General features: G+C 40.1%; 1 protein-coding gene across 6 annotated transcripts in view; it reads right to left on the minus strand.

Moving 5' to 3' along the window:
• Nucleotides 1-19,120, minus strand: part of LOC111376275 (calcium-transporting ATPase 8, plasma membrane-type-like) — a 48,726-nt gene that overhangs the window by 20,746 nt on the left and 8,860 nt on the right. For 3 of the 6 annotated variants that reach the window (XR_002699441.1, XR_002699440.1, XM_022999221.1), the window contains exons 1-2: nucleotides 1,865-2,015; nucleotides 1,432-1,606 (exon numbers count right to left, since the gene is read on the minus strand). Coding sequence is in view for 4 of the 6 variants with exons in the window: in XM_022999221.1 (XP_022854989.1) it covers nucleotides 1,432-1,596 (165 nt within the window). In the remaining 2 variants the exon portion in view is untranslated. Of the gene's footprint in view, nucleotides 1-1,431; nucleotides 1,607-1,864; nucleotides 2,016-2,690; nucleotides 2,831-3,925; nucleotides 4,018-4,960; nucleotides 5,021-5,343; nucleotides 5,395-19,120 lie in introns of those variants that run through there. The other 3 variants (XM_022999223.1, XM_022999224.1, XM_022999222.1) reach the window with 3 other exon arrangements.

Here is a 19,120-nt window from a genome sequence, read left to right on the forward strand (position 1 = left end):
ACAGTTATTGCAATGACAATTATCTAAGGCTATGTTTGATAGCCATTTATTTTCCATGGAACTTGGAAAATCAATTCCATCTTCCACTTTTCCATTGTTTGATGGTCTTTATTTTCCCGAGAATTCATTTTCCACATTTCTTGCCTTCTACCACCTTTTCCTTAAATTGGAATTCTCACCAATATGGTGAAAATTCCAATTTCCAACTACTGTAGAGTTTTTTCTTTTTCAATTTTTTTTTTGGCAATGGAAACAAATTTTAAAAATTATTGTAAAAAAATATTTTCCTTTACTTGACAATTTTCGTGTAAAACAAAGTCAGACGAACAACAAAGGATAGATGATTTTCTTAAATTTTTGTTTTTTTTTTTTTTTAACAATAGTAACAAATTTCATTCCCAATACCAGTAAAATCTATCCCTTTAATTGACAATTTTAATGTAAAACAAAGCCAAACGAACACAAAGAAACACTTTTATTTCAACATTTTCCACGTGAAAAATTATACCAATCAAACACAATAATTTACAATTTTCAGGAAAACAATTTTTAGGCAATTCAATTCCCTGGAATTCGTTTTCAATTCAATTTTATCTTTGCAATCAAACGGACCCTAAGAGATCAAAAGTATTTTCACATTGAAAAAAATTATAATTTAGAATTTATAGATTACATCTAATTTTCTTTTAAAGATGATTCCCGCACCCTACTACTTCTAAGCAATTATTTGATGCATTGCTAAAGTAAGTAACAATCATAAAGGAAAGAATAAAGATGGCACTTCACATATACAAGACTTTGCAAAGTAAAAGTAGAAGCCAGATAATTTAAAATCGGTAATTTCATCAATTTACACTTCTATTTTTTATTCCACTGCAAGAGACAAATTTCTATATGTAAAGCCCATTCCACCAAAATCATAGAAGCTAACAAATTTATACGAATATTACCATAGAGATTAAAATAGACCGATATATTTTTAAATCCAAAAGGAAAATAAAATTTGGACACGATATATTTTTCTCGGAAAATGCTGGCTGTACATCCCATTTATATAATCCTAAATCTTTTATAGATTAATGAGGTGTCAAACAGAAAGGGAGGATACATTATATGTCGGTAAATAAATCTGTAAATTGTGATGTACATGTAGCACATCCGATTTTTCTCCCTTGAAGAATAATGCTGTCTGACAGCCTTACACCCCCTCACATGGAGGGGGCGTAGCATTGACAGGAATAAAATCACAGTACATAAAACTATGCAATAATCAGGAAAGAAATCAAAATAACAACAAATATTAACTTCATTGTATCATTTTGATTAATAAGGAAATTTATTCTGCAAATAAACAGCAAGTTCATAATAAAATTACAATAAAAAATCGTAAGAACTGTAAAAAAGGGAAAACGAAAGTTGTGATAAACTTACCCTCCACCTACGCAACCGTTCGAGTGAAGCACTTTTGGTTCTAGGTATATCAAACGTTCCAGAACCCGCTTCATCATCTTCATAGAAGTCGGGGCGACTGGCACCAGCTTCAGGATCATTCTGGTAACGCCTGTACGGCGACGTTTTGTATTCTTCGTTGCTCATTTTCGATTTCCTGTCAAATACGCACGAGAGATGAAAACCGATTAGATATCACCGTAAAATCACATCAAATAGAAGCACATTACTCCCAGAAATGATTCTCAACGAGAATAACTCGAACTTTTTTTCACCTTTTTGCTTATTTTTCACTTAAAGAGCGATTCATTAAGAGACAAAATCCACCGACCATGAATTCTTAAAACATTTAATGCACGAACATTTAAGTTTTTGTTCAGCATATAATATTATTGTATTTGAAACAAAGAGACACCTGAACGGAAAATGTAAAACTGCACGGCCTCCAGCGTAGAGAGAGAGGAAGAGAATTCAGAATCACGAGGATTGCATGTGGATACGGTTTTTACTTTGATATTTCTTCTTATTCTTGAAATGTAACCGTTCTATATCAACTTTGTATATATTTGTTAAGGAAAAATTAATTTTGTACCAAAATTAAAACAAGAAAGTAGCGTGGGAATACGAATATTATTATTGGATATTATTTATGGGAATAACTTTATATTTCTTTAAAAAAGTAAAGTGGTGCATTCATTAAGAATATTGTGAGGATATTGCTTCGAAATTTCGTTCGGGAACTTTAAAAACTAGGTTCGATTCCTAACTTTTTGTGCAATCAGTTTAAATTTGTAAATTTATCGACGTTTAAATCATATAAAAGTCGCGTGTGATTATTTTAAACACGTGATAACCTATCTCAATTTTGAAGATCGAAACTCATAATCACAACACAAAAAATAAAGTTTGAAACCCAAACCCTAATTTTTTGTCAAGATTTTTGTCGTTATAATTCATTAAAAAAATAATAGTGAAGGAAAACATTCTTATAATTATAATACTTTAATACATATTTGATTGGTAATTAAATAATTATAAAATTTGAATTCTACTAAATGTGTTAATAATAAATAAGTAATAACGATAAATTCTATAAAATACTTTTTTGCTTATTTTTCACTTAAAGAGCGATTCATTAAGAGACAAAATTCACCGACCATGAATTCTTAAAACATTTAATGCACGAACATTTAAGTTTTTGTTCAGCATATAATATTATTGTATTTGAAACAAAGAGACACCTGAACGGAAAATGTAAAACTGCACCGTCTCCAACGTTGAGAGGGATGAAGAGAATTCAGAATCACGAGGATTGCATGTGGATACGGTTTTTACTTTGATATTTCTTCTTATTCTTGAAATGTAACCGTTCTATATCAACTTTGTATACATTTGTCAGTAATTAAAGAAAAATTAATTTTGTAGCAAAATTAAAACAAGAAAGTAAATAAAGCGTGGGAATACGAATATTATTATTGGATATTATATATGGGAATAACTTTATATATTTCTTTAAAAAAGTAAAGTGGTGCATTCATTAAGAATATTGTGAGGATATTGCTTCGAAATTTCATTCGAGAATTTTAAAAACTAGGTTCGATTCCTAACTTTTTGTGCAATCAGTTCAAATTTGTAAATTTATCGACGTTTAAATCATATAAAAGTCGCGTGTGATTATTTTAAACACGTGATAACCTATCTCAATTTTTAATTGTGTAAATATGGTTGGTAGGGCATGAAAAAGTGGTTCTCTAGTAGCTGTTTTTAGTCATATAGAATGTGATTCCACAACTAAATTGGGTACATGTCCATGTCGATATATTTCGTGAGAGGAACGAGTATTGATTAAACAAGAAAATAAACATTTAAAGTAATTTGAAGGACGAATAACATAACCTAAATTTTAAATTTGTTAATCAAAATTAACCGTTCATATTCTCTACACTCTTACTCATCCTCAAAAATAAAATACTAAGCCCCTATTTGCCCCCCATTTTTGGTAAATGAAAATTGATGGAATAATATTTTTTTAATAAAATGAGTGGTTAAAAAAGAAGAAATTTTTTTCGATTTACGTGTAATATTATTTTATTGAAAATTGTGTGGTTGAAAATAGGAGAAAAAAATAAAATGTAATAGAATCAAAATTAATGAGATTCAGACGGGGTTAATTCACACTGTACAATCTCATATTTGTAGGTTACACGTCACATTTTGCAACTGACTAGAAAAATTCAATTGTGTATATCATCTTAACAAGAACAAGAAATATGCGAATCCCATTTTTTGATCTTTACCAAAGTAGAAAAATGCACATTTAAAAAGAAAAAGATGAACTAGCATATCGACATTCTTTATTCTTCTTTAGCGTTGATATTTATTGTTGGCATTTTAGTAACTTCGACTAGACAATATTATGCCATGCTAACAAATAAAAAAGACGAAAGAAAGAAATGAAAAATTATGTGATACATACCAGGAAAAAGAAAACCCTGCTCTCACTGTGTTCTGGAAATAGCTTGAGAGGGAACTTATACTGTGAATCAAACACAAAAACTAAATATCTAATTATATTGCCTAATCTCCTTTCCTTTCAAAAGATGACAACTAATTTTGCTATAATATTGCAAAAAGAAATGAAAATCTAAAGTGCATATTTTAGGAATAATTTTGTCCATATTTTCATAATGACAATTAATTTAATTATTACCATGTTAAGAACGCATGCATTTGAACATCGAAAATTTGTGTAAATATGGTTGGTAGGGCATGAAAAAGTGGTTCTCTAGTAGCTGTTTTTAGTCATATAGAATGTGATTCCACAACTAAATTGGTTACATGTCCATGTCGATATATTTCGTGAGAGGAACGAGTATTGATTGAACAAGAAAATAAACGCGTAAAGTAATTTGACAGACGAATAACATAATCTAAATTTTAAATTTGTTAATCAAAATTAATCGTTCATATTCTCTACACTCTTACTCATCCTCAAAAATAAAATACTAAGCCCCTATTTGCCCCCCATTTTTGGTAAATGAAAATTGATGGAATAATATTTTTTTAATAAAATGAGTGGTTAAAAAAGAAGAAATTTTTTTTGATTTACGTGTAATATTATTTTATTGAAAATTGTGTGGTTAAAAATAGGAGAAAAAAATAAAATGTAATAGAATCAAAATTAATGAGATTCATACGGGGGCTAATTCACACTGTACAATCTTATATTTGTAGGTTACACGTCACATTTTGCAACTGACTAGAAAAATTCAATTGTGTATATCATCTTAACAAGAACAAGAAATATGCGAATCCCATTTTTTGATCTTTACCAAAGTAGAAAAATGCACATTTAAAAAGAAAAAGATGAACTAGCATATCGACATTCTTTATTCTTCTTTAGCGTTGATATTTACTGTTGGCATTTTAGTAACTTCGACTAGACAATATTATGCCATGCTAACAAATAAAAAAGACAAAAGAAAGAAATGAAAAATTATGTGATACATACCAGGAAAAAGAAAACCCTGCTCTCACTGTGTTCTGGAAATAGCTTGAGAGGGAACTTATACTGTGAATCAAACACAAAAACTAAATATCTAATTATATTGCCTAATCTCCTTTCCTTTCAAAAGATGACAACTAATTTTGCTATAATATTGCAAAAAGAAATGAAAATCTAAAGTGCATATTTTAGGAATAATTTTGTCCATATTTTCATAATGACAATTAATTTAATTATTACCATGTTAAGAACGCATGCATTTGAACATCGAAAATTCAAAATAATTATAAACATTTTTTTTTTTTTTGGGAACAGCTGAAAAGTAATTAGAATTACAAATTAAAAAGAAAATTCAAAATTTAAATTCAGGAGGGAATAGGAACTAATACCTCTCTTAATTATTTCTTCATTTTCAATTCAGCTCGGAGTCTTCTTCCGCACTGCTTTGGAATAATTGAATTACACGTAAAGAATAATTTTTTGAAAATGTAGGAAAAGAAAAAGCTCATCTTTTTCAAGACGCCATGATTACTATTTTTGGTAATTACTTCCACCTAAAGCAATTAGAAGGCAAATAATTTACTTATATATAATTAACTTTTTCAGGATTGTTCTCCTACACACTACTGGGCAGGAGAACGATCTACAACCTTTGGTTGTTTTTTGACTTTCTGTTTTCCCCTTTTTGACCCCACTCCCACCCCGCCTTGCCTTTATCACCGACCCATTATATATAAAGGTTGAACCCCAATTTTGAAGGTTCCCACTCTTCCGTCACTAGAGCTTTGTAAGAGAAGTAAATCGCGGGATGTGTCCCAATAGGCTAGGAAACAATAGCTGTTTGTATACTGCACCTACAAAGAGTTCAATTTCACATCTCAGGAATCGAACCTGCACACTACAGCTGCCAACAAGACGTGAGAAAACCTCACTTCTATTTTTTGCACCACTGGACTATGTCCTGAGGACAAAAAAAAATGTGTATGCCGACCTATTATATATACAATCATGCTATATATATATGAAGATGGGAAAAAAGGCATTCAATGTTAGAGTCCGTATAAAAATTTTCTTATACTTTGAGCTTTATTATTATATATAAACATTTTTTCTTGTTTTTTCTCAATAATTTTTCATGGGTCATTATGAAATGTGAAATGAAGTCAAAATATTACATTATTAATATCATTTTAAAAGTGCTCATGGTCCAATTTCTAACATCGTTTACGAAGCACGAAACGACCCGGAAAAGAAGATTCTGATGACAAGGAAAGGTCGAACACGTCAAAATACACTCCCTCAGATATCAGATATCAGATATGTACTTGTTTCAATCCTTGCCTTCCTTTTCGACGTGGAAAAAGAGCAGAATATATGCGGTCGGTGCATTGATCTTGGAAACAAATAGAAGATTCTGATGACAGGGACAGGTGGAAACCCATACACATAAGGTTCATGAAACTTTATGATTTAGGAAAAACCAGAAAGAAGAAAGAGAGAACCGAAATTCTTTAATATTGATTCTTTTCCACTAATTGATTCACATTTGGGACAGCGAAAATGAGTCTTCACCTTTCTTTTATTCCCAATGGACCTAAAGCTCACTCAGTTATAAAGGACTTTGAAGGTTCTCGATGATACTTTAGAATTGTATATTACGGGGAGGCATAATTCTGAGTAAATCCTACCATGTATTGTCGAGCCAAATATTTTATGAGGCTCAGATATGAAAATGAATATATTTCTCAAATCTTTTGGAGATTTAGATCGTGATCTGGATTGTTGAAATTTTCGGACATTAAGTTTTGAATCCGAATGTTGAAAAATCATGAATTCTAATCATATCAATTTTGTGATTTTAAATCACCAAATGATAATTTTACCACTTTTAACGCAATGAAATTAGATGATTTTTCTGGACATAATTGAAGGTTAAATTTGTTTGACAGCTGATGCTCTGTAGAATTTAGATTCATAATCATTTTGTCACCACTTATATCCATATTTATTATTACGTTCAATTTTCACATTTCATTTACCCTTTTTCATATGAGTAATGTTATGTAGCTTCATCGGAATTGCAAATTCAGTCTGTGTGACACTAAATGATAGGTTAAATGAAATGTAAAATTAAATGAATTGTTTAATTCTGACTATCAATCAATGTCACGTTAGAACCATCTAAACTAGGATTGCAAACCCAATGGAGCTAAACAGCATTAATCTTTCATATAGATCAAGACTTCAATTTATACCGATTATTCTACAACCCTATAATGGCCAAACTCCCCAAAAAAGAAGAAGAAGATTATTTTGTAGATCAAGAGTGCATAGTCAAGCTTGTATTTTCAAGATGAAAGTTCATTCCTCATATTTTCTAAATTTTACAAAGCACAAGCAATCATCAACAAAAAATATGGTTAATCCACATTTTAAAGATTTTTAAAATTGATTTCCTAGTTTATATTTCAATATGATGTGACTAATGTTCCTAAATTTGAGATTGGGACACAGCTTTAGGGTTCTAAATATGAGATTGAGATGAACACAAGTTATTTTGTAGTGCTGCAAGGAATTATCTAATTAAGATTAAAATGACCTTGTTCAGAAGTGATAGGTCTAATTGAGATTGAAATAACCGATCAATGATTTTTAGTATTTCAAATCTTTACGTTAGCGTTAAATATGAAATCTTAATTATGTTTACGGGGATATTTTTATATTTCAAGTGCGAGATTGTAGGAGACAATTTCGGCCAAAAACTATAAAGGATATTAATCATAATATCATGAGACCAACAATTGACAGTTTAATTTAGGGGAGCGGTCCTCTTATAGAGTTTTATGACGAAAGAATTTGAAAAAGAATCTCAATTTTTAATTTAAATCAATTTAAAGGTCCAAATTCATTCTTTTTGTTTGTGAAATCTTCTAAAATTCATAAATTGACTCAATCCCATATCTTATACCTCTTAACCCTACCCACCTAAATCTGCCGACGCCATCCCCCATTCTCTCCATGTATATGTACTATTCGGAGTAAGCTTCACAGAAAGAGAGAGTTTAGTTATTTTATGGTTATTTACATTTAACTTTATTGTTTTATATTTTCAGCTCAACTTCCTTCACTGGGGAAAGGTTTGTAGGAGGAACGCAGCAAATGAGTTTCTATTTTACTATTGCAACGTGCATGTTTCGTGTTACATCATCATGTATAATTATTAATAATTAAGTTAAATTCTTTTTATAAAAAAAAAAAAAAACCAAAACAAAACAAAACAAAACGAGGTTTTGTTCTATTGCATTGCAACATGCTTGCTCTCATGTCACAACATGATATTAAAATCAGGATTATTCTCGTTGAACAGGGCCACCTCGACCCTGTTCAAGTGGCATGACCCTTAATAGGGTTTAAGAGACATTTAGCATTGCAACATGAGTTTTGCAGTGTTACAATATGTTGCCTTAGCACTCATATTGCGTTTTATAGTGTATTCAATTATGTGTTGCAAAATAATATGTTTAGGGTTGTGACCTACTGTTGATTTTTATTTATAGGTAAAACTACGCTTAAATTTTTGTCACGCATTTCTTACCTTCTGAAACAAGTTATCGTACACAAAAGTCGTCTAGCACGTATTTTATGTATTCACCTGCACGCTAAATTGAACACAGATTTTAGAGTACATAAGTGAAGGAAATGCTCGTTTGAGCTAAGTGGTTCGTGCTGAAATTCAAATATTTGAGTTTTTGCCATGGATCTAGTCGCTTATTTTCGTCAAGAATTATGTACCTCTGTACATGAATTGGAGTAGTTGTTGTTACGCCCCTATCTGAACCACTTCGAAAAGTCCACCATCACATCATGCGAGGTGTGGAACACTCATCCAAAGTGGTTCCGAAGTGACTTCATCCATGGTAACGATCTGCTATCACACTACGAGGCATAGGCAATTCTGCGGGACTGGCCGAAGCGCCCTCGCCCCTGAATCCGAGGCAAAATGCACTCAGGGGACCTCTGTCAGAGGATCCGTCGCCAATTTCAGAATGAGATCTTTGTCAAGATCTTTTCTGTCCCTAGGGTTTAAAGTGATTTGACGTCTCCATAAGGTTAGTTGATGTGACGTATCAACTTTATCTCAATTCAACTCGAGAGAAGTGATTACCCGCCCACTCTATAGACGCGGCTGATTGACGCCTATGAACTGACGCTTCATACCGTCATATGTATACACGTGTCCCACATCCAACAGTTCTCCTCACCTATAAATACCCAAAACTTGGCAAGAGGCAAAGGTAATGAAACTCTTACTACTTAACACTCCATAGCAAGCAAATATATATATTCTCCTCCCCACTATTTTGCACAACCTTGGTACTGTTTCGATCACCTGAACCTAACTTGACGGTCGCCGCCACCCCCGCTGGTTCCGGCCTTGTGCATCTGACCGTGCGTTGATTGTGTGCAGGAAGAAATACGTGGAGTGACTATTGGTTGGCCACGTGGAGGGTCCAATTTTCAAGGTCAACAGATTGGTGCCGTCTATAGGAAACTTCCCGTTCAAAGTTCTGCATTCTCCACCGGAGAAATCACCAGAAAACTAGTGACTTACACTGAAAAGGGCACGTTCTTGAAAAAGAACAAAGTCGAGTTATAATCCAAGTTCTCATCACCCTTGAAAAGGGAGAGAGAATGAGTTCCAGCCATAAAGATGACAATCCCATGAAAGAGGTCTCTAAAGAAGAGGTGCTCCATAACAATGTCACTCACCAAAAACCCCATCACTGGCGTCGTCGAGATGAAAGAACAGTCATGCTCACTGAAGGAATGACTCAAATAATTGTGGGCATGAGAGACATTGCAGCTCAGAATATGACGATGCATAAACTTCTCATGCAAGCCTGAGGTCACCAGGGCTCTCAAATGCCCCAAGGATCTTACCCAGTGCAGGAAGCCCATGTATCTCGTTCCCGAGGCTATATGAGCTAGCACAGAGAACGCCCCCTTAAAAGAGAAGTGGGCGCGGAAGCCACATCCGATGTGCAAGGGAGCCAGCCAGCAGAACCACAGTTAGGGAACAATTTCCCTCAAGAATATGAGGAACAAAGTTCAGTAAGCGTCTTCGATCGAATAGAGCAAGACCCTAACAATAGGGTCCACTCAGTGCGAAGATCAATGCGGCAAGACCAGGAGCAAGAACAGGCACCTCCTCCTCCTAGAAATAGGAGGGATAGGAGGAACCCAGTCGATTGGGGGAGTCGAGGAGAAGCACCTCCACCTCCCCAGGATATTCAAGATGATAAAGGGTCAAATGGACATTGTCAATCTTATGAAATTGACGATGATGATGATGATAACCTCCCTTTCTCAAGGGAGATCCGAAGCTTCCGAATACCAAGGAGCTTCATACCCCTAAGATCCCCAAGTATGAAGGAAATGGGGGCCCGGAGAAGTACCTCATCAAGTACATGACACAGATGAGCCTCAGGGGAGTCTCGCCTGCTTTGAAATGCAAAGTCTTCCACCTAACCCTGGGTGGAGCTGCTGAAGTGTGGTATAGCAGACCTCCTCCCCTGAGCATTAGGAGTTGGCCAGATTTGAAGAAGACATTCTTGAACCAATACTTCTCACGCAGAGAAGGAGATGCCCCAGTGCAATGCCTGCAAGATATGAGGCAGAACCCTGAAGAGACGCTGAAAAGCTATCTCGCCAGATTTACAGACGAAATTACATACTGCAAACAGGTCACTGACAGAGAAGCTCTTTCAGCTCTGAAAGGCAGCCTCAACATAAACACTCTGTTCTAGAAGAACTTGCGCAGCAAGAATCTTGCCACCTATGCCGAACTGGTGAAAATGATGAGAGTGAAAATCGTCAGTCAAGAAATGATTGATCACTGAAACTATGCTGCATAGGGACTCCCTCCACCTCAGAGACAGGTAGGTCGAGGACCCGTAGCGCACCTTGTCACTCAGCAATGGACTCAAGTAGGTCACACAATAGCTCCCACCTCCGGACAGACACAGGCTTCCGCTATATAGAATGCAGTGCCGGTATTGGCGTACGAGAATGCTCCTGGCGAAGCAGGACCATTTAGAAGAACTGATAGTAAGAAGAAGAAGAAGAAGAAGCGATCAAACAGGCCTTTGGAAAGGGCAAGGTTTTGCACTTTCCACCAATTTTATGGGCATGACACCAACGAGTGCAGAGACGCTCCTCGACGCTCGGATCGGAGCGAGCCACACCCCTTCAGGAGGAACGAATATCCTCACAAATCCGCCTCTCTGAACAGGGGAAAGAGAAGGCATAGAGAGCAATCACCCCGGAAAAGAGAATCAAGGGACCGAGGAGAGTCCAGACGAAGAGATCAGGCCCCATTTTTTGGGGGCCAAATAATCAGGGAAATCGACAACGGGGCCAAATCATCAGGGAAATTGACACAATCATTGGGGGACCTCACATCGGCGGCAACACCAGGAACGCCTAAAGGAATTACACAAGGGAAGCAAAGGACTCACCAATGATCACTTACATTGTCAACGAGCTCTAAGAGGCCAACAGGATGGCCCCAATCACCTTCTCCCTGGAAGATGCACAAGGAGTTCACCACCCCCATTGTGACGCATTGGTTGTGAGAGTCGTAGTGGCTAGAAACGGACTCAAACGCATGCTCGTCGACAATAGTAGTTCCGTGAACATACTGTTCGGCTCCACCTTCGACAAAATGCAAATTGAACATAGGTTGATCCCCATGAACGACCCACTATTCGAATTTACTTGAGACAGCATCGTCCCTCGAGAGTGAATCACTTTGCCCGTCGAGATGGGTTCAGCACCCCTAGTGGCCCAACACTTTATGGAATTCTTAGTGGTAGACCATAGATCGGCCTATCATGGAATATTGGGCAAAGCCGCTTTGAAAGATCTTTGGGCCGTCACATCCATCTACTACTTGTGTATGAAATTTCCAACTGAACATGAGATTGCTACGGTCCGAGGCGACCAGATAGGCTCCAGGGCATGTTACTTGAACTTTCTGCGAAAGTCGGAGCCCCGAACTATTAACGTGATCATAACTGAAGTTGCCAATGAAGCCAGCATGGACGTGGAAATGCTCGACGCCCCTGAATAATGGCATACCTCCGAACAGGAGGAAGACGTCGACATGGAAGAGTACCCTGAACAAGGACACCCTCTTGATGAGTTAGATCCCCAGATAATTGACTCTGAACCAAATGCAACCCCAATGGAAGAACTCGAAACTTTCTCCGCCAACCCAGAGGACCCTAGTCAGGTCTTGCGAATAGGGAAGGCACTGTCCCCTGAAGTAAAAGAAGAGATGATAAGCTTCCTGAAAAGGAACTTGGATGTCTTCGCTTGGAAGCATGAAGACCTGATGGGAATAGATCCAAGGATCAGTTGCCACCATCTTAACATCAACTCCTCCTGTACCCCTCATCGGCAAAAAAGACGTGCCCTCAACCCGGAGAGGTACAAGGCGCTCAAAGACAAAGTAGGCAAGCTTAGCCGCAGTGGCTTCATAAGGGAAGCCATCTACTCGAAGTGGATATCCAATCCGATCCTGTGAAAAAGCCCAGTGGGAAGTGGAGGGTGTGCGTAGACTTCATCAGCTTGAATAAGGCGTGCCCTAAAGACAGCTTCCCACTTTCAAGGATAGACCAACTTGTGGATTCCACCACTGGACATGAACTATTGAGCTTCATGGATGCATATTCAGGGTACAATCAGATACCCATGTTTCGACCTGATGAGGAAGCTACATCATTCATTACAGATAGAGGACTTTGCTGTTACAAAGTCATGCCCTCTGGATTGAAAAATGCTGGAGCTACATATCAGGGACTGGTCAATATAATATTTTCCGAACTCATTGGCAAAATCATGGAGGTCTACGTGGACGACATACTAGTCAAAAGCCTCCAGGCAAGCGAACACATAAATCACCTCGACCAAACCTTTCAAATACTTAGAAAATATAAGATGAAGTTGAATCCCCTCAAGTGCACCTTTAGGGTGGCTTTGGGTCAGTTCTTGGGGTATATTATTAACCAAAGAGGAATTGAAGCAAATCCAGTAAAGATAACGGCCTTGCTGGAAATGAGGTCATCTGAGAAACCGAAGGAGGTCCAAAGCTTCAATGGTCGGATAGTCGTGCTCAGTCGCTTCATCTTCAGTGCTATAGATAAGAGCTTGCCCTTCTTCAATGTGCTTAAGCAAGGAAAGAAGTTTCAATGGACTTCTGAGTGCGAGGAAGCTTTCCAGGCGCTGAAAAAGCACCTCGGAGAGGCGCCCCTTTTGTCAAAACCTCAACCAGAAGAGTCACTGCTGCTGTATTTGGCGGTTTCGGACGTGATGGTTAGTGCTGTCCCAGTCAGAGAAGAAAATGAGCGCCAGTTGCCAGTATACTACGTTAGCAAAGCACTCCTCCCAGCTGAAACACGCTACCCAGACATGAAGAAACTGGCACTTGCCCTCATCACATTCTCAAAGAAACTGAGGCCATACTTCCAAGCCCACTCGATTGAAGTTCTCACCAACTTCCCATTGAAGCAATTGCTGCAGAGAACAGATGCATCAGGACGCCTACTAAAATGGGCGATCGAGCTCAACGAGTTCGACCTATTGTTCCGACCTCGACATGCCATCAAGGGTCAAGCCCTTGCAGATTTTGTAGTTGAGTTTACCAAAGCCTCGAAAATGGAGGCAACAATGGAACCAGCCGAGCCCCCAATATGGAAACTATTCATAGATGGATCCTCAGAAGAGGCTGGCTCTGGGGCAGGAATTATCTTGGAAAGCTCGGAGGGTCACAAGCTAAATTGCGCGGTAAGGTTCGGCTTCAAAGCTTCGAGCAACGCTGCTGAATATGAGGCCCTTCTGGCAGGTCTTAGACTTGCTAAGGAAATGCAAGTCAGAAAGCTACTGGCAAACAGCGATTCTCAACTGATAGTGAATCAGGTCAATGAAAGCTTTGCGGCCAAAGACAGCAGCATGGTTGCATACTTGAAATTGGTTATGGACCTAGTTCCTTAGTTTGAAAGTTCGAACTGATTCAAGTCCCACGCCTAGAGAATACACATGCAAACGCCCTTTCAAAATTGGCCAACAGCAAGGATTCTGAGCTACTAAAGGTCGTCCCTATTGAACACTTATCGAAGCCCTCCATTTCCGGAGGTAAAGAGGTACTGTGGATAAAAGACACCCCATTATGGATGCAACCCATCATCGCCTATCTAAATGATCAAACACTACCTGCTTTTAGAAGCGAGGTGAGGAAGTTAAGAAGAAGGGCTTCGCATTTCGTCCTGCAAGAGGATATGCTCTACAAAAAGAGGTTTCGCCTCACCACTTCTCCGATGTGTGGGAGGTGAACCACATATATACTTAGGGAAATCCATGAGGGAATCTACATAAATCACTCCGGAGGAACGGCTCTGGCACACAAGGTTCTCTGTCAAGGCTATTTCTGGCCGACCCTGAAAAGGGATGCTTGCGAGTTTGTCCAGAAATGTGACAAGTGTCAGCGCTTCTCAAATATTCAAAGGTAGCCTTCTCATAGCCTTTCCGTAGTGACCAGCCCTTGGCCATTCGCCAAGTGGGGCATCGACTTCATTGGACCACTCCCAAAAGGAAGAGGAAGTGCGACTTTCGCCATTGTTGCCATTGACTATTTCACCAAGTAGGTCGAGGCTGAACCTCTTGCCAAGATCATCGAGGTGAATACTACGAAATTCGTCTGGAAGAATATCATTTGTAGGTTCGACATTCTCCACTCCTTAATGTCCGACAATGGGAGACAGTTCGACAACAGGAAAATGCAAGAATTGTGCGACGAACTGGGGATAAAAAAAGATTTCTCAACGCCTCATCACCCGCAAGCAAATGGACAAGTTGAGGCAGTAAACAAAACTATCAAGCATACCCTGAAAAGAAAGCTTGACACCTTAAAGGGGGCTTGGGTCGATGAGCTTTCCCACGTTCTCTGGGCCATTAAAACCACAAGCCGAACTGCAACAGGGAAAACACCATTCTCAATGACCTATGGAGCCGAGGCCATGAGCCCGATCGAGGTCGGGGTCCCATCGCACCGTCGAATACACTTCAACGAGATCAATAACGACGAGGCCTGAGTAAACGGACTCCACCTCCTTGAAGAAAGGAGGGATACCTCCCAGGTGAATTTGGCAAAGTATCATAGAAAGATGACCCGCTATTATAACTCCAATGTCATAAACTAAACTCTTCGCCTAGGGACCTTGTCCTCAGAAGGGTCTTCCAATCATCAAAGCCAACTGGGTCCGGAGTATTGGGACCGAACTGGGAGGGTCCTTACCGCATCCGCAGGGAATCCCGACCTGGCACTTTCGAAATTGAAGAGGTAGGAAAAGCACTATCTCATCAATGGAATATCAAACACTTGAGGAAGTACTATCAGTGATGAGCTTTTGTTCCAATCCGATCTCAATGTTGTCTAATAAATGTATGTCCTGATCCAATCTCGTTTGTAATTTTCTTAGCTTACTGAGTGCTGAAAATGCCTTAGTAAAGGGTAATGTAACTTCTCTAAGTAATGATACTTTAGTTCTTTGTCACATCGGTTAGTAAATTGTTACCTCAGTCCTTCAATATGTTTACTTAAGTGATCCTATCTTCTGTCATTAACTGGTTATTGTTAAGAGGCGCTTGATGTTTACTTAAGTGATTCGATCTTCTGATTATTGTTAAGAGGCACTTAATCTTAAGTGCTTGTCATTCATATATGTGTAAATAGATCAACACGATAAGAAAACAGAAGCAACAATACTTGTCAAAAATTTCATTTCATTCACTTGAAATTGAGTAACAAAAGAGGCCGAAGCCATTACAAAATTAGCCCTAATCTACAGGAGGGCCTTCCCCGCCAGCTTCTGCTTCGCCCACCTCGGTGGCCTCTGGAGCGTCCTCGGCAAGCCTATCAGGCCGACCTCCAGTAGATCCCCCTAACTCTGCCTCTAAAGAGGAGATGTCCAGAGTGGGGTGAACTTCTTTCAATCGACCCAATGAGCCTTGGGCACTCCAAGAGGCCCAAGAATTTGCAAAGTCGTCGTACAGGGGATGCTCCTCGAAGTGTTCAATGAAATCTTGAACAGTCACTTCTCCTACCGACTTCAGTTCCTCCTTCAAAGAGGCAATTTCCTCACATTGGGCCTCTGCCCTCTGCCTCAGCTCCGCTTTTTCTTTATTGGAGGCCTCCAGAGCCTTCGTGGCGAGCCGGTGGTGCTCATGGGCATGATCCACTCTTTGGGTCATAGCAGCCACCTGGCACTCCACTTCATAGAGCTCCTTCTTTAGCCGCTCTATATCTTCTTTAGCAGCTGCCAACTGGGCCTCAGCCTCCCTTTTTCCTTTCTCTTCCTCCGCGGCCTTGGCCCAGGCCTCCCTCACCGCATCCTCATATTGCATCGCCTCCTTGAGGTGATTGGCGAGGTCCTCCTTCTTGGCGTTGAAGTCTTTCACCAAGCCTTCAAGCTGGATGCTGGTGCTCAGAGCTCGGGCCACACAGGCACTATTGGCCGCCACTAAGTCCTCGACAGTGCAGGAGGCGGTGTGGTCCCTCCATTCTTCGGTCCAGTACTTATTGTGGACCACCGCCGCTGCAGCCGTTTCTGGGAGGAGAGCCTCCAATACTTCTTTTACTGGCTCCTCAAAGTTCGTGCCCAAGAAGTCCACTTCCTTTGAGGGACGGGCTATTTTCCTCTTGGGCTGCCCCGACACCTGGGCGAGAGGCACAGCAGCAACTGGCAGTGTGGCCGGGGCAGGAGAAGCCTCTGATGGCGCAGGCGTTTTCTTCGGAAAGGCCACCCCGCTAAGAATTGTAGTTTGCCTCAGAACGAGGGGTGGCCTCGCCACCGTTGGTCGCTTCGAAGAGTCAGCAGGCTTTTTGCCCTTTCGAAGCAGATTGGCCTCAGGATCCTCAGGCACCTTCTCCTCCGTCGGAGGCTGGAGCCTCTTGCTGGCATCCACCAAGTCCTCCATCTGCTTCTTACAAGCGGAGAAGGAGGTCTTCGAGGCCCTCGCTTCGGCCATCATCTTTTGTATGGTCTTGAAGTCGGGCCGGAGAGGCATCTTCTTATTAAAGTTATCTGCAAGAAACAAGTAAATTAGTACAAGTGTAAACGACTTGGAAGTACTGAAAGGTATTCGCTTCAAGATATTACCTTGTGAGGCCATCAGGTCGTGCGTCACAGAATGAATGTTCTTTCTGATCAGCCGGTAGTACGACCTCTTCTTCAGATGCAGCTGATATATGACGCAGATGATGTTGAAGTCGTCAAAGGACAGCTCGCACCGAGGAAGAGTGCCTTCAAAAAATGAACACAAATGTTAGTTATGATCTAACCACAGAGAAATAAACAAGAAACACAGCTACAATACTCATTAAGTGACGAGTACTTCGTGGGGACTGTAAGAGGTGCTAGGGGGTCCCCCTCCATCGTGTCCCATCTCTCAGCAGCCCAGCACCACGAACTCTTCCACTCCTTGATGGAGCTCGGCAGATCGAGCATGAAAGGAGTGTGGGGATCTCAAGAGGTCAGGTAATACCAGCCCCTTGTCTTATCCCCCCGACTGTTACTTTGGGAATGTAGAAGGTCTGAAAAACAGAGAAGGGCATCTCCATCCCAAGTGACGCCTCTTTCCATAACATCCAGGAGCTCACCATTTGGCTCCAGGAGTTCGGGTTCAGTTGGGTCGGTGCTAAGCCATAAGACCTAAGCATCATCTGGAAAAAAGGGTGAATTGGAAGCCTAAGACCGGCCCTAAGGATCGCCTCGCTTATCTCACGCACCTTGGCCTAGGATAGCAGGCCCTCTCGTCAGGTTCGGGTAGGATCAGGTCTATATTATCTGGGATCCTATATTCAGTCCTATGTCGGCCCCCTTTAGCTTGGAGGGATAATCCGAAGCCCCCCAATGCACAGAGGTATCTGCCGGGATATTCGGCCTCTTCCAAATATTCTTCCCCCCAAGTATCACTTCGGCTACTTCGAAGGAGGTCGCCACAATGGGCTCGTCCATCCACACTAACTCCAGCCCCCTCCCCGAACTAGCACTACCCTCAGAAGCCATTTTCAGAAAGGAAATGTCTCAAATATTTACTGAAACTTACGAGTTTGAGTGTTCCCCAGCCGGAAATGGTCAAAAAGCGGTGTGTGGTCGCCGAAAATTCAAATTTCTGGTCGAAAATGCTTGAAGAACGCCGGAAATCGCAGAGAGTTTGAGAGCAAATGGGATTTTCTGTTTTCGCAAGAGTGAAAAGCTCCAAAAACGCTCAAGTCCGCCTTTTATAGAGCACTCCAACTAATCTCCACTGTTGAATTCAAATGCAATCAATCTAGGCCGTCCGTCGCATCATCAATCTAGGCCGTTGAAATGAAATGCTAGATTTGATCTACGCTTAAGATTTTGCTGTGACCCTCACGCGTCGCCTCAGTCACCACCAGCCGTCAACAATAAGTAGCCGCAGCAGCCTTTTAGGAGAATGGGCGCTGCACCCAACTGTCACCTTGAAAATACGTAACAGCTGTCAAATCATTTAACGTCAGATGCGCCCGCCTCGGATCGAACTCCTCACTCAACTTTACAAAGTTTAGACGCACCTGACGCGGAATGCCATGTGGGTCATCGCCTCGGTCGTTACGTTCCCTCTTAAGCTTTACAAAGTTTTAGTTATCTCCCAATGCGTCGTCCCCTGTGGGTCAGCGCACCGGAGGCAGATGAGCTCCTCACTCAAATTTACAAAGCTTAGACGCATCTGACGCGGAGTCCCCTATGGGTCATCTCCTCGATCGCTGCGTTCCCTCTTAAGCTTTACAAAGTTTTAACTATCTCCCAACGCGTCGTCCTCTGTAGGTCAGCGCATCAGTGGTAGATGAGCTCCTCACTCAACTTTACAAAATTTAGACGCACCTGGCGTGAAGTCCCCTCTGGGTTATCACCTCAGTCGCTGCGTTCACTCCTAAGCTTTACAAGGTTTAGGTATCTCCTAACGCATCGTCCCCTGTGGGTCAGCGCACTAGTGGCAGATGAGCTTCTCACTCAACTTTACAAAACTTAGATGAACCTAGCACGGAGTCCCCTGTGGGTCATCGCCTCAGTCGCTGCGTTG

Source organism: Olea europaea, unplaced genomic scaffold (assembly GCF_002742605.1).
Source record: "Olea europaea var. sylvestris unplaced genomic scaffold, O_europaea_v1 scaffold1480, whole genome shotgun sequence".
NCBI lineage: Eukaryota > Viridiplantae > Streptophyta > Magnoliopsida > Lamiales > Oleaceae > Olea > Olea europaea.